The sequence below is a fragment of the Ptychodera flava genome, chromosome 7 (assembly GCF_041260155.1).
Source record: "Ptychodera flava strain L36383 chromosome 7, AS_Pfla_20210202, whole genome shotgun sequence".
In the NCBI taxonomy this organism is placed as follows: Eukaryota; Metazoa; Hemichordata; class Enteropneusta; family Ptychoderidae; genus Ptychodera; species Ptychodera flava.
Window position 1 is genome coordinate 46,556,442 of NC_091934.1, and position 14,686 is coordinate 46,571,127.

A 14,686-nucleotide genomic window follows, 5' to 3' on the forward strand; every position below is an offset into this window, starting at 1 on the left:
ATGCAAGACATATACTTATTGGAGATAACAACCTCTCAACATTAGTTAAGTTTCTAATTCTGATCACCAAACGTCATATTTATCTGGGAAAGCTTGAAAATCAGAAACCATTTTATTTTCAAAATATTACTTCAAAAGATACAGAGAGTATTGGATAGCGGTCAAAATGAACAAATTGACATTACACAACAAGGAATGTGGTGGTGTTCTGAACACTCATTTCTACAACCACAATGAAGTGAATTTATACATATAGTTGAAAAATCTTATTTATTCGATATTTGTTTATCTGCATATAGTCTCTGATATTTCTTAACTGACATTTATTGATATCATAGACATGTATGTACTCTCCCACAATTGTGATTGCAAACTATTTTGGTGACCTGAATAAAAACTTATTAAAACAATTCTTTACTAGTGGAAGTCCAATTAAGAATTGGACTGACGTCATTTTTATTTCCAATTATTTCTTAACCCTTTAAGCACCAAAGTCAATTTTTGTCAACTGTGTGAAATATAGCCAAGGTAATTTTCTTTTCAAATCCTTTGTATTTTTTTTACAAAATTTTGTTCACAAAATCTTAGTCATTGAAGAGAAAAAATCTTAAAAATAGGGAAAATTTTGCATCAAAATTTTGGTGGGAAAAATTACAGCACTCAAAGGGTTAATGGGCTTACTCAGAAATCACTTCTTACGACCAAGGATCATTTACTGTAGAGTCCACATTGCCTAAACTACGAAAGTTTTCTTACCACATACTAGTTTCAAAAAATAACAGTATCTTTAATTAGAATGTATGTAAAGTCATGTGAGCTTACTTTTTAAAGTTTTGTGAGCCCGCAAGATTTGTGGAAAAACAATTAAGTCACTATAAATGACATAGTCCCTACTTGGTCAATAAATTTGGAAACCATTGATGGAAATCATAGTGCAGTAAAATTGATTCAAACATATCCCTAATATGTTTCAGAAAGTATTGACCGTGTATAGATGTGCACTGTTGATATACCAAGTAAGAATGGAATTAGATTTGCTAAATTTGTGTAATAGTTATGTAATAGAGGTGGCGATGTTATGAGTGTAGATATGAAAAAGTTGTAACAAAATGGCCACTTGGCAGTCATATTAGATTTTATCGCAAAGAAATAGACGTGCATATCTAGTGTCATAATGTATTGTCTTTGTGCCAAAGTCAAATGAAATTGTTCAAGGCATGTGAAAGTAATTGTGAGAAGGCATCATGGGCAAGTGGACGCACGATCTCAGGATGTGAGTTCGCGCCCCGGGCATTGCTATGGTGCATGGTGTGTCCTTGAGTAAGGCACTTTATCGAACGCCTTTTCAAAATCTAAAAGTGCCAGCAAACCAGGAACTTTGTCCAACTTTGCGGTTAACAATACATCAAAAATTAAGCGAGTATTTCCCCAATAATCCCCCCTTTAAGGAAGCCTTTTTGGTCTGAGTGAATAATTTTAGGCAAAATACTTCTCATACGATTTGCTAATGCGCCTGAAGCAATTTTGTAATTCGTATTGAGTCTGAGGAGTGTAATCGGACGTCAGTTCTTCAAAAGATACCTATTTTTATTTGGTTTCGGAATACAAGTGATATTGCCCCTTCTCTGTGAAATTGACATTTGACCTGAACGATAAGCAGAATTAAAAGCGCATACTACATACTGACCTTCATCTGACCAAATTTTTTTTATGAAATTCAACTGTAAAACCGTCTGTACCCGGTACCCGGCATTCTTGCATAGATAAATTTCCTTCCAAAGACTCGCTTTCATCAGCATTTAGTTTTTCATGGAATTTTCGTGCTACGTGAAACCATACAAACCATTTTGACTACACTGTACATTAGCGGCAGAGTAGAGCTTTTCATAAAAGTCTGCTTGGGCATTTAGAATGGTTTTGTCATACGTATTTTTCGTTCGATCATTCAAAATTAATTTCCCAATTGTTTTGTTGATATAGTTCCGTTTTTCCAATGAACAAAGGGTAATATTTACTAGGCTATACACCCTCTGCCGGCCACTTCGCACGGGCTCTCCTCTACTTTGCTTGTACGAAGTTCAACCAGCTGGAGAAGGAAACTAAAGGAATAAGTTGCATCTGTGTTGGCAAAACAAAGGGTATTGATTTTTTTTAATGTTCGTAACAAAGGAAAGATGCATGTCTGACAGGTGGTATGATGAGACCATCTTAGTTGCTGATAACTTTATCTTGACAAGTGTGCAATCGACTCCTCATTTAATTTACTCTTGAGTTTAAACATCAATAATTTTGGAACATAGTTTTAACAAATAATCCTGAATTTAAATTGTAAGTTAAAAGTTGTTAAGAAACGGATAAAATTGAAAAAGCCTTCAGCAAAAAATGTCTGAGTGAACAAATCAAGGGGAATTGGGAGTAGCTTACTGTGAACCGCTTGTGCAATTTTACACACAGTCAAACCAATGTCTTCACAGGATGCATCTTGTGTACACAATACGAATTTCCAGTGTATCTGCGATGATACTGCTCTGAATTTTTGTCTCTCTACTTGGTGTCCAATTTCTTCTTTGTAAGTCTCTAGCTCATTTTCCATTGCCATGATTTTGTGTCATGAATTGGGTGACAGTTTCATCCAGATACGACAAACTTCAAGTCTTGAATATCAGAGTGAGTTCTCACTTCTGCACTAATTATGTCCAAAAGCTTGGTGAAAACATCATGATGTGTCAAATTTGAAGTCTGTGACTCTTTCACAAGAAGGAGCAGTAGGTCTACTGTTACCCTTCAGTGGACTACAGTGACCAACTTCCATTGAACTGTTCCCACCTGTTTCGGCCATCTTAGTACGTTTTTGCGTCGTACCACCGCCAGTGCTGGAACCAGTCGAACTTTTTGACGATTTTCTACGGTTTCCATCACGTTTCGGCATCAGAACCTTCACGGTTTGATGACCATTACTACCTCATATATGTGGAGGACCTTCCCAAGCAAATCAAGCCAATGTTCTCAGGACAAAATTAGGAAAATTCAGGAGCCGTAAAAAGACGTGGCTCACCCATCGAACGCCCCACCCGGAATTCCTGGCGCTTCTCAGATAGATGTTGGAGGTGAAAGCAGAAGACAAGACAGTGAAAGCCTGCAAGGCTAGGTAGCAGGATGTGAAAAGGAAAAGAGTGTGTCTAAACAACAACAACAACAACAACAATTATTACTGTTGTTGATGTTGAGACCAATAATCAATTAAGACATCCAACCACCACTGGTACTCCCTCTACATCGTACGTGAGGAATATTGAACTGACATATTTAGCTTTTTTGATAACTTTGAAAGTTATATAGAACTTAAACACGGTATTGAAATTATCTGTGACATGTTACTTGTACAGTCTTGCCTACTATTAACTTCTGATTTGGTCACAGCGGCTACAAAAGTTGTATAAAGAAAGCATCTGTTATTCAACCCTAGGTCAAAAAAGGCCAGGGTTCGGGATTAACTATGGCATTCAGAAGATTTTAAGGTGTTTCTGTCTTTGAAACTGCAATAGTTATGTACTTGTGTTGTTGGAGTTTTGGAGAAGTCGAAATGGGGGTTGAAAGATGAAAATTGTGGAGAATTCCAACTCTAAAGGGAAAGTTCAATACTTTATACCAATGAAAGAATTAGTGGTAGATGTTGATGGATTTGAAGCTGAATCCTGGGAAGATGTCCATGCCATGGAGATGAAGACAAACTTTAATCTGTCTACAGGACCACTATGGCGAGTGCGTCTCCTCAGGTCCAATGAAAATCAAGAAAGTGGGGTTCACAAACGCATCCTGGCAGTCTCATTCGTCCAAATGAATCTAAATGAAAGATTCATAAAACCATAGACCCTCCAGGGTCTATGATAAAAGGAATCTACATGAAATTCTCATTATCTGAATAAATCTAAATGGTGTCATCCCTAAGAGAGTAAAATAGACTTCATCTAGTATTTAATACACTCAAATCCGGTCATAGCATGGCTGACAAGCAGTGAATGGTGTTTCCAATTTATGCCATCAATCAGCTTCATCAATCTAAATTTAAGTTTATAAACAATTTTAATTGATACTTGATGCAACTTGCACTTTCAAATTTTTGCAGTCAACAGTCAACAACATACATACATACATAGAAACAAAGAGATATACGTACACACAGACACAAAGACAAACGAAATCTGCTCCAAACAGCTCCAAATGCAAAATGTATGTGATTATGTGGGAGCTAAAAATTACTAAAATCTGGAGCACACCTATCATCATAGAAATAAAGGATTTTGAGATGAGTTACACAAGTTGTAGATGTACCCAGTGGGTAAAAAGAGCTGCTATTTGATATGGGATCTGAAGCAACATGCAGGATGGGGCTGTTAATAAGATGGACTCTGATCATTATAATTATGTGGATAAAACTTTATTTTCAGACAAGATCCCATGACAAAAGCTGGTTTCAAGAGTCCAAGCATAACTCTTTATACATTGTTGTTCTTCACATTGGGTGTTTGCTTAACACAGTTCAATGCTCTCTTTCTTTTGTCTTTCACTTGAGATGCCATGGAAAGCATTGAGATGCCCTGGAAAGCATTGAGATGCCATGGAAAGCATTGAGATGCCATGGAAAGCATTGAGATGCCATGGAAAGCATTGAGGATGCAATTCATAACCAGAAATCAACAGCCATGATTAAAAAACAGAAGTGTTTCCCTCCATTGGGATACTTTTGTAAAAACTTGATATTTTGTCGGTGAAAATGTCATTATTGTAGCTCTGAATGGTCAGAAAAGAAAGCACAAAAGCTAACATCTTTACAATCTTTTGAGAATAGTCAAAAGAGATTTAATAATTTGAAATTTTTTTGTGATAGTTTCATCTGATGTTATCTCTTTGTGCCTACACTGTATACACAGGAAACTATATTACTGTGATATTTAACAAAATGTTGAAGTTGATATAGCAGTGATCAAATGAAATCCAAACTACAAATTTAGTCAGCTGATGCTGGCAGAAAATCAATAATGCATTGGTACCATGGAGACTGAATGACAATTAAAAATTATCATCATGTAGTCAGGATTTAAATAAAACCATTTTTCAGTATTTATCAAGATTTCTCACCATCTGACATAATATTTACCTCTGATGTCTGTTACCTGTCAAAAGAGAAATCTGATATAACACAAAGCACTCCTTATGGAATATATTTATCAAAGTATTAGTGTCAAGGGCTGGCGTCAGCTGCCTGGGTATTTGTAAAGTTCATATTGATATGGCAGGCAACGTTCACAATTTATATTGATATGGCAGACAATATTCACAATAAAGCTTTCAGTTGTAACATATATAATTTCTACATGTGAAAAACTTAACTATAATATGCAGCTATAAAACAAATGTATTTCTCTAGTTTTTGTTCACAAAGGTTATGCCAGTAAATGATAATAAAAGAATGACCATTTCTAATTTTAGCTGAAAACAGGCTTATCCTTTGATTTGATATTTCGTCTTGCTATGTTACAGAGCAGCTGTTGATAATAATGTAAAACAGTAAGTGAACTGTGCTTATCTCATTCTCAGCATGTCAGCTTATTTTGGACTCTGAATTTCACTGAGATGAGTAATAATTTGACAAGTCACTAAGCATTGTAACTCCGATGCATTTGTTTTTTTAAATGGTTGAAGGACATCAACCAATGCTTTGGTACAACTGGATAAGAAAATGAAATTTGGTGATGAACTATAGTTTTTGACAAACAAAATGAAAGTGATTAACATGGAGTGATGTGTGTAATTGTAAAATTTTTGCCTTGACTTAAGAGATTCCTCCGTTGGTTTCGACAATATCAATGTGAACTTTACACACACACACACACAGGGACAGCTAATACTTCTAGACAGCAATATCTTATGTACACTAAAATCAGTGTTTTCTGGCATGACAAATTACATCTTATGGTAATCAACAATGTTGGCAATTCAGATAGGATAAACCTACATCATTGCCTAAGAAAAAGAAAATGTTTGTAAAAGAATTTTCTTTCACACAGTATTAGCATTGTTTTAATTCTAACCATTGGGTGTTAAATGTAAAGTGTCAATTAATCATCCTGAGGTAAGAAAAGAATTTTGTTTCTCAGCTTTGTATGCATCAATCCTGACAAAATGCAATGACCTTTTTATGCTCTCTTGACAAAATTAAAAGTACAAAAAATATGCGCAGTGCACGGCAGAAATGTCAAGATCTTTTAAGTCATAGACAGTAGAGGGGGACCCTCTGCTGTCTATGGTTGGATCATGAATTAACATGTCATTATTGGCTGTCAAGTTGTTTGAATGTATCATAATCCGCTTGCAGTATATCTGCATAACAAATGCATTAATCCCATTCTATCATTATTCATAGTAACAGATGTTAGATCTTGTGAAGTAAGACAACAGTGTAAACAAATAAAAATGCACTTATGACATCATTTTCCTTGAAACCCTAGGATATAAAGCAACTATTTTTATTTCTTTGCCAAAGCATCATTAGTTCTGTTATCAAACAAACAGAACAGCATTGGTAATCAATGGATGTTATCAAACTAACAGAACAGCGTTGGCAATCAATGGATAAAATGGTTCTGTTATCAAACTAACAGAACAGCGTTGGTAATCAATGGATAAAATGCAATAGGTTGTTGATAGTTGCGATAATTTGGAAATCAACCAAAACCTTTCTTTATGAATTTAAATTTAAACTATTTTTCAGTTGCAGAGTCAAAACATTACAGGGAGATAAAGCTAAACTGTTGCTGCTGTACATATAACACAAGCCTCAGTGGCGGCATTTGACATTCTGAGACCCCATTCTATATAAGTACACTTATTTCTAGGGTCTTTTGGGCATTTGAAATACCGTACATCAGCAGCTGTATCACAATAACAACTGAAAAATAGACATAACTTCAAATTGACAAGTATGCAATGCACTGCAATCCGTCATGACCTCTATTGAGAAGAATAGACTCCCACCAACTCACACTGTTAAAATGCAACCCCATTACCTATGCCAGCGTTCATGGGCCTAAACCACCAAAAAGTAAAGTTGATGGAATAATTTAACACATTCGTTTCAGAAAACATTCAAATCACTAATGGCCAAACACATGCCAGAATTTATACTGATTTTGTAATATCTATACCTCTACACTCATATCAAGATTGCTATCAAACCAGTAAACCTTGCAGTACGTAGTGTCAACAAGCACAGTGTCCATAACCATGGTAACAGCTATACTTTGCTGCATACACCAGCACGTATTATGTTTCAGGGTTGAAACTGATTGCAAGCTTACGCTTTGTGCGACCTTTCCCAGGATGCTTTCCAACAGTTTTTGAACTTTTTTCCTGTTGGTCTGTAGTCAGTTGCTCTGTTTTTATTTCTTTCACAGGTTCATTTACTTGTTTTGATGTTTTGTCAAAGTCTCTTGTGTGTGTTTGGGATATCATTTGTCCATGATTGGATGTTGTTTGATTGGAACCTGTTACAGATTCTGATGGTGTCTGTCCTTGACCTTGACCTTTGGGTTTGTTGGGTGTTCTCTGTTGTCTGGTGACCTTAGTAAAAAAAAATGGCAATCTGTCAGAAAATTTTTAAGTATTTAATTGATTAGGCTTTGAAAGACAAAGAAAGAAAGAACTCTACTGCAAATTTATTCTGACTGACAGCTTTAGAGGAAATACATTAAAAAGTTAATCATCAAACTATTTTCTTCATCAAGATTTCCGATGATCAACATGATGACATCAATTTTATGGCAACAAGATCTGTTGAAAACTGAGTGGATTATCAATTTTCCAGGACGGAATTTCATTTTCAAGAATTGTTCCAGGATTTCCTGAAGGCTTTAAATTCCATGACTTTCAAGGACTTTCAAGAGATGTATACAGACAACTTTTGGACAGATTGTAGCAAAAGCCAATAAGATCTGAACAAGTAGAGAAATTTGGTCATATAAGTGGCCTTACCTGCAATGGTACAAATGGGGTTGACTGATGATGACCCTGGTTTGGACTCTGCATGAAATACTCCGGTGTTGTCATGGTTACAGGGTATTGTTGTGGATAATGTGGCTGGTAAAGCTGTTGGTATTGTTGTTGTTGTTGGTAATGCCCTGGTGATGGAAATGGATGCTGGTAATGCTGCTGGGGAAATGCTTGTCTTTGTGGGGAGCCTGTAATTAGACAGGAGACAGAGAAAAGTTGAAAGAAATTCAGCAGAAAACAAAACCAAAGATCCAACATATGGACAGAAATTGAAATGGATAAGGAAATCCAACACATACAAATTCCACATCAACATCAAGGCCAAGGTAACTGAAAAAGGCAGCAGTGGCTAAACAAGGAAGTATCTTGACCATGGCTTTCATTCAACGGTGGTTCCTTCTGAACTCATTCTACTAATATAGTCCAACCTGTCTTAGTGTCCACCCTTACAGTCCAACCTATCCTAGTGGCCACCCTTACGGTCCAACCTGTCTCAGTGGCCACCCTTACAGTCCAACCTGTCTCAGTGGCCACCCTTACAGTCCAACCTGTCCTAGTTGGCACCATTAGAGTCCAACCTTTCTCAGTGGGCACCCTTACAGTCCAACCTGTCCTAGTTGGCACCCTTAGAGTCCAACCTTTCTTAGTGGGCATGCTTACAGTCCAGCCTGTCTTAGTGTCCACCCTTAGCGTCAAACCTGTCTTAGTGGCCACGCTTACAGTCCAACCTGTCTTAATGTGCACCCTTACAGTCAAACCTGTCTTAGTGGCCACCCTTACAGTCAAGCCTGTCTTAGTGTCGACCCCTACAGTCCAACCTGGTCAAGCCTGTCTTAGTGTCGACCCCTACAGTCCAACCTGTCTTAGTAGCCACGCTTACAGTCCAACCTGTCTCAGTGGCCACCCTTACAGTCTAACCTGTCCTAGTTGGCACCATTAGAGTCCAACCTTTCTCAGTGGGCACCCTTACAGTCCAATCTGTCCTAGTTGGCACCCTTAGAGTCCAACCTTTCTTAGTGGGCATGCTTACAGTCCAGCCTGTCTTAGTGTCCACCCTTAGCGTCCAACCTGTCTTAGTGGCCACGCTTACAGTCCAACCTGTCTTAATGTGCACCCTTACAGTCTAACCTGTCTTAGTGTGCACCCTTACAGTCCAGCCTGTCTTAGTGTCCACCCTTACAGTCCAGCCTGTCTTAGTGGCCACCCTTACAGTCCAACCTGTCTTAATGTGCACCCTTACAGTCAAACCTGTCTTAGTGGCCACCCTTACAGTCAAGCCTGTCTTAGTGGCCACCCTTACAGTCAAGCCTGTCTTAGTGTCGACCCCTACAGTCCAACCTGGTCAAGCCTGTCTTAGTGTCGACCCCTACAGTCCAACCTGTCTTAGTAGCCACGCTTACAGTCAAACCTGTCTTAGTGGCCACCCTTACAGTCTAACCTGTCTCAGTGGCCACCCTTAAGAGTCACACATGTCTCAGTGGGCACCCTTACAGTAAAACCCTTCTCAGTGGCCACACTTACAGTCAAACCTGTCTTAGTTGGCACCCTTAGAGACTAACCTTTCTCAGTGGCCACCCTTACAGTCCAACCTGCAACCTGTCTTATTGGCCACTCTTACAGTCCCACCTGTCTTAATGGCAATTCTTACAGTCCAACCTGTCCTAGTTGGCACCCTTACAGTATACACATATTGACTGGCCATGAGGGCAACAGCATACGTCTGTACCCCGAGGGACTGTGAGTGGTGACTCACAGGCCTGAGGGGTTAAAGACGTATGCTGTTGCCCTAATGGCCAGTCAATATGTGTTTTGTAACACACCTCATCCGTAGTCATACATAAGAACGTGCCATACACAAAAGTTGTCGCATGTAAGCTATATGATGTAATATGTTGGAGTGGTAATATGTTTGCCGACAGGGTCGCAATACTTCTGCAATACGTTCAATGCACCTTTGATTATCGTCTTCGTTCGTTTCGAGTCCTTGTTTGAAACCAGAGCATTCAGTTCTTCTTCAGAAAGTAGGATAAACCGAGAAATTTCTCGACTATCGTTTCGCTCGTCCGCAGACGGCATCTTTGTTTACATTCCAGTTCGCGCATGCGCCAATGTTTTTTTTTGACGTCAGCGGGCATCATTTTTCGGAACTGATGCCTGGCAGGCAACAGTTCCGACAAATGATGCCTGATGACGTCGTTTACGTGGATCAGCACAAAAAGAACGTATCCCACGTGACTGTCAATGGCGAATTAGAACACAGACTGCGGATGAGGTGTGTTACAATCCAACCTGTCTTAGTGTGCACCCTTACAGTCCAGCCTGTCTTAGTGTCCACCCTTACAGTCCAGCCTGTCTTATTGGCCACCCTTACAGTCCAACCTGTCTTGATTGATTGATTGATTGAATTTATTTGGCAATTAAAATAACATATATAAAATGTACATTTCACATTACTGCCGAGGATAACACAAGAAAGCAATTGATGCTTATTTCCATTGTGGTCCTCGATGTTAAAAATACAAAATGACGGATTTGATTTGACAAGACGGCAATTGTTCTGTATTGGAATACATGGGGAAAATGTCATGACAATTATGTTTTATGAAGTGTAGATAGATATATATCATTCATTAAAATCAGAGAAACATTCTTGACATTAAGTGGTCTTTTACTCTTTTTTTGAACACACTGGTTGACTCACATTGTCTTAGTGACAAAGGTAAACTATTCCAAATTACGGAACCTGTATAATTAAAGGAATTAATGCCACAACCTTTTACCCTTGGAATCTTGAAAGATGCAACACTATTTCTTGTATTGTAACAGCTTATGTATCTTTGTACTTGATTTCTCATGTAATCGGGAGCATGGTCATTGAAGATATTATGCATATGATAAAGTTTAAGTTGGTTTACTCTCTGTTCAACAGGCAACATACCTACTTGACGGAATTCGCCCGGCCCAATGTGAGCTCTAGGCGGGACATTCAACAGAAATCTGATAACTTTATTTTGAGCCACTTGTAGCCGTGATTTAGATCGTTTTGTAAGCCCAGAGTACCATGCAGAACAAGCATAATCGAAGTGACATTGAATCAGCGCCGAGACAAGGAGCTTCTTTATATCAAGTTTAAAATCCCTTGCATTTCTGTAAAGAAATTTCACTTTTTTTAGAACATTTACTGACAATATCATTTACGATGAATCACCCGACAGCGACTGATCTAATTTTACTCCTAAATATGCAACTTGCAGCTTTGACTCAATGTCAGTTCCACAACACTCTGACCTGTAGTTCGTTTGAATTTTTCAACTTTCTTTTTGTTCCAAATAGAATTGACTCGGTTTTACCGAGATGCAAAGACACTTGTTGTCAACTAACCATTCCTTCATTGTCTCCATTTCACTACTCAAAGCCTCCTGTATTTCATTTATGTCTTTGCCAGATACAAACAAAGCCGAATCATCGGCGTACAATAGAATCTTACACTTAACAGCTGCTGGCATATCATTTACATAAATTAAAATAAAAGCGGTCCCAGTATTGACCCTTGTGGCACACCACATGAAATACACTTTTCAGATGAGATGATTCCATTTACGTCAACCACTTGCTTGCGATCAGTTAAACAGGACTTAAACCAACTTACTGTGACACTGTCAAGACCCACTCTCTGTGTTTATGTAATAAAATGTCATGATTTACAGTATCAAATGCTTTCTGTAGGTCAAGCATAACCATGCCTGTATAATTGCCCTGATCACACTCACGCTTGATAACATCATAGAGATGAATCAAACAGGTGTCAGTTGAATAATTGGGACGAAATCCAGACTGCAGCTCATACAGCAAATTGTGTTCAACAAGGTAATCATTTAACTGATCAAAAACAAGCCGTTCCATGACCTTAGACATAATGTTAAGTACAGATACTGGTCTATAATTACCAACTTCAGTTTTACAATTTTTCTTAAACAGAGGAACTACTCTAGCCACTTTAAGGTCATGCGGAAAACTACCCTTAGATAAAGATAAATTAACAATATGACAAATTGGACTTGCAATGACACTGGCACCATCTTTTAAAAATTTGGCAGGGAGATTATCTAATCCTGTAGCCTTATTCACACTTATACTAGCCAGAGTTTTATACACTTTATCATGAGACACATTTGTAAAGCCGAAAGAATCGGTAGACACATTCATTTTTTGATAGAAGTCAGATATAAACCCACACCAAACCTGCCCGTACCAACAGGTAATTTTTCTACGAGCTTTGAGGCAATGGTTGTAAAGAATACGTTAAAGTGATTTGCTAGTTTTGTTTTATCAAGCAAAGAGTGTTATCAATCGTAAGACCTATGTTGGAAGATTTTGTCTTGCATTTTGATGACGAGCCGAGACTTTTGTAAAGCCTCCCACAACTTGTTTGGTTTATGTTTGTTATTATTTACCACATTTATATAGTGGTCAGATTTGGCCTTTTTCTTTTGGTAATTAACTTTATTACGATACTCAAGATACTTTTCATAATCTTTTGACTTTTTGATTTCCTAAACGTTGACAGAGTTTATCCCTACTCCTGATCAGACTGAGTATCTCACTTGTCATCCATGGTTGTGTTCTTTGTTTAATACGGATTTCTTTGATAGGTGCTACAGAGTCGATGACAGACATGAATTTAGATATAAAATTTGACCATGACTGGTCTACATCAGAACGAGTTGTTACATCCAACCAATTTACATCCTCAAGTTTCTTAACAAATTCTTCCTCACTGTACTGCTTTAAAGATCGAATACGTACAGAACTATGCTTATTATTTCTAGATCTGAAAATTTTACGTGTGCAGAATATAGGCAAATGATCACTGACACTGATTTCTAAAACACCAGATTAGTGGCCACCCATACAGTCAAACCTGTTTCAGTGGGCACCCTTACAGTCCAACCTGTCTCAGTGGCCACCCTTACAGTCCAACCTGTCTTAGTGATCACCCTTACAGTCCAACCTGTCTCAGTGGCCACCCTTACAGTCCAACCTGTCTTAGTGATCACCCTTACAGTCAAACCTGTCTTAGTGATCACCCTTACAGTCAAACCTGTCTTAGTGGCCACTATTCAGTCTGCACGACGACCAGGCTTTTCCGGTACCATTGCATGACGGGTATATCGGCAAAAATGGCGTCTTTCAGTGGCGTTATTATAAGTAAACAAAAGCCAGCAATATCCCCAAAATAAAGATGCGGTTTTCTCATAAAGTAAGGTATATTTTTACTGTTTTTGAGATGGTGAGTGTCGGCTATAGGTCTGAAGAATATCGTCGACAAATTTTTTGGCAATATACATATTTTAAAATATAATTTTATCACTTTTCAATCGGGTAGCTAAAATTACTTGAATTTGAACGAACTCAACTTTCAAAACTTGTAATTTTTGGTCTAAGAGTAAATCGCCAAACTATGCAGATTGAACGTAACCCATTGTCAATATAAACGTAAAATAAAATCATCTGGGTCACTAGGCACGCGATCGTCGGCAGAAATGGAGCGAATTCACGTGTGTGAATATAGGGCAAAATATGAAAATTTTGTCAATTTTGTGGCATAATCGTGCTGTTGAGGACGACGCTGCTCGAAAAAGCTGCAAATGTCAATTTTGGCATAGCTTCCACAATACGGTAAACGGGTGCTAAAGTCCCGCTCGCTCGGCTGGTGACCTCACTGCACGAAGAAATGGAGGGTACATTTTCTGTGGGGTTGACAGGACCTCTCTTTGAAACTTTGTAATTTTTGGTCAAAAAATCATGTAGACAATTTAGTGCAAAAAATAAGGCTTGAGGTATTACTAATTATTTAAAAATGATTAATTTTTACTGTTGTTCATTAAAATGTGTTCTCAGCACTGTAAACTTTTGAGCGAAACAATGAAAAACCCTAAAATTTTCAAGCTGATTATGTTCCAATGTAAGTACCTTCAGAGGAATGCAAACCTCTCCAATCGGCAATGGTTTACTCCTGGCAACATACAGCTTCATGTTACTCATCGGGGGCTTGCCCCTTCGTCGGTAATTGCTCTGATTGACACGATTTTGAGTAACTTGCAGTGAAACTATTGATTGACACACGTCAAATTCCAGTCGTTAGGGCGCGAAGCGCGGTACTAGCCAATCCCTTACCACTTTCTTGAATGCAGATTAGCCGATTATTATTGCCCTCAAAGTATGACTCATCAGCTATGCCTTAATAAGGTAAAATAGGCGTAAATAACCAAGAAAACCGAGGATAACGACGTGGCGCGAAAATCGCATATGTTGTAAACAAATGCTCATGAATAGTATCATATGACATCTCAGAGCTGTGCCTATTGGTTTAGAGTCTAGACATAATGAGGTCATCCGTAATGAGCTGTCGTGTCATGAATCATAGCTTGACTGGCGAGACACTTGAAACGCACGGAACTTACATAATACGGAAGAACTCGTCGGCGTATGAGCTCTTTTCTTTATTAATGTAGTAGAGGTTACTAATTACAACTGCATTCAGAGGTAAACTTGTGGTAGCCCGTATTTGTTGAAAAAAATCCTGACAACTAAAATTTCTGTCGATGCCACAACTGGTCTGCGATCGCAGGCAGTG

At 38.2% G+C, this 14,686-nt stretch overlaps 1 protein-coding gene across 3 annotated transcripts in view; it reads right to left on the reverse strand.

Annotated features, from left to right (window-relative positions):
- Window positions 1-4,422: 4,422 nt before the first annotated feature.
- Window positions 4,423-14,686, reverse strand: part of LOC139137716 (5'-3' exoribonuclease 1-like) — a 107,252-nt gene continuing 96,988 nt past the window's right edge. For all 3 annotated transcript variants that reach the window (XM_070705962.1, XM_070705961.1, XM_070705960.1), the window contains exons 36-37: window positions 8,032-8,237; window positions 4,423-7,620 (exon numbers count right to left, since the gene is read on the reverse strand). In XM_070705962.1, the coding sequence (XP_070562063.1) occupies window positions 7,324-7,620; window positions 8,032-8,237 (503 nt within the window). In that variant the 3' untranslated portion in view covers window positions 4,423-7,323. The remainder of the gene's footprint in view (window positions 7,621-8,031; window positions 8,238-14,686) is intronic.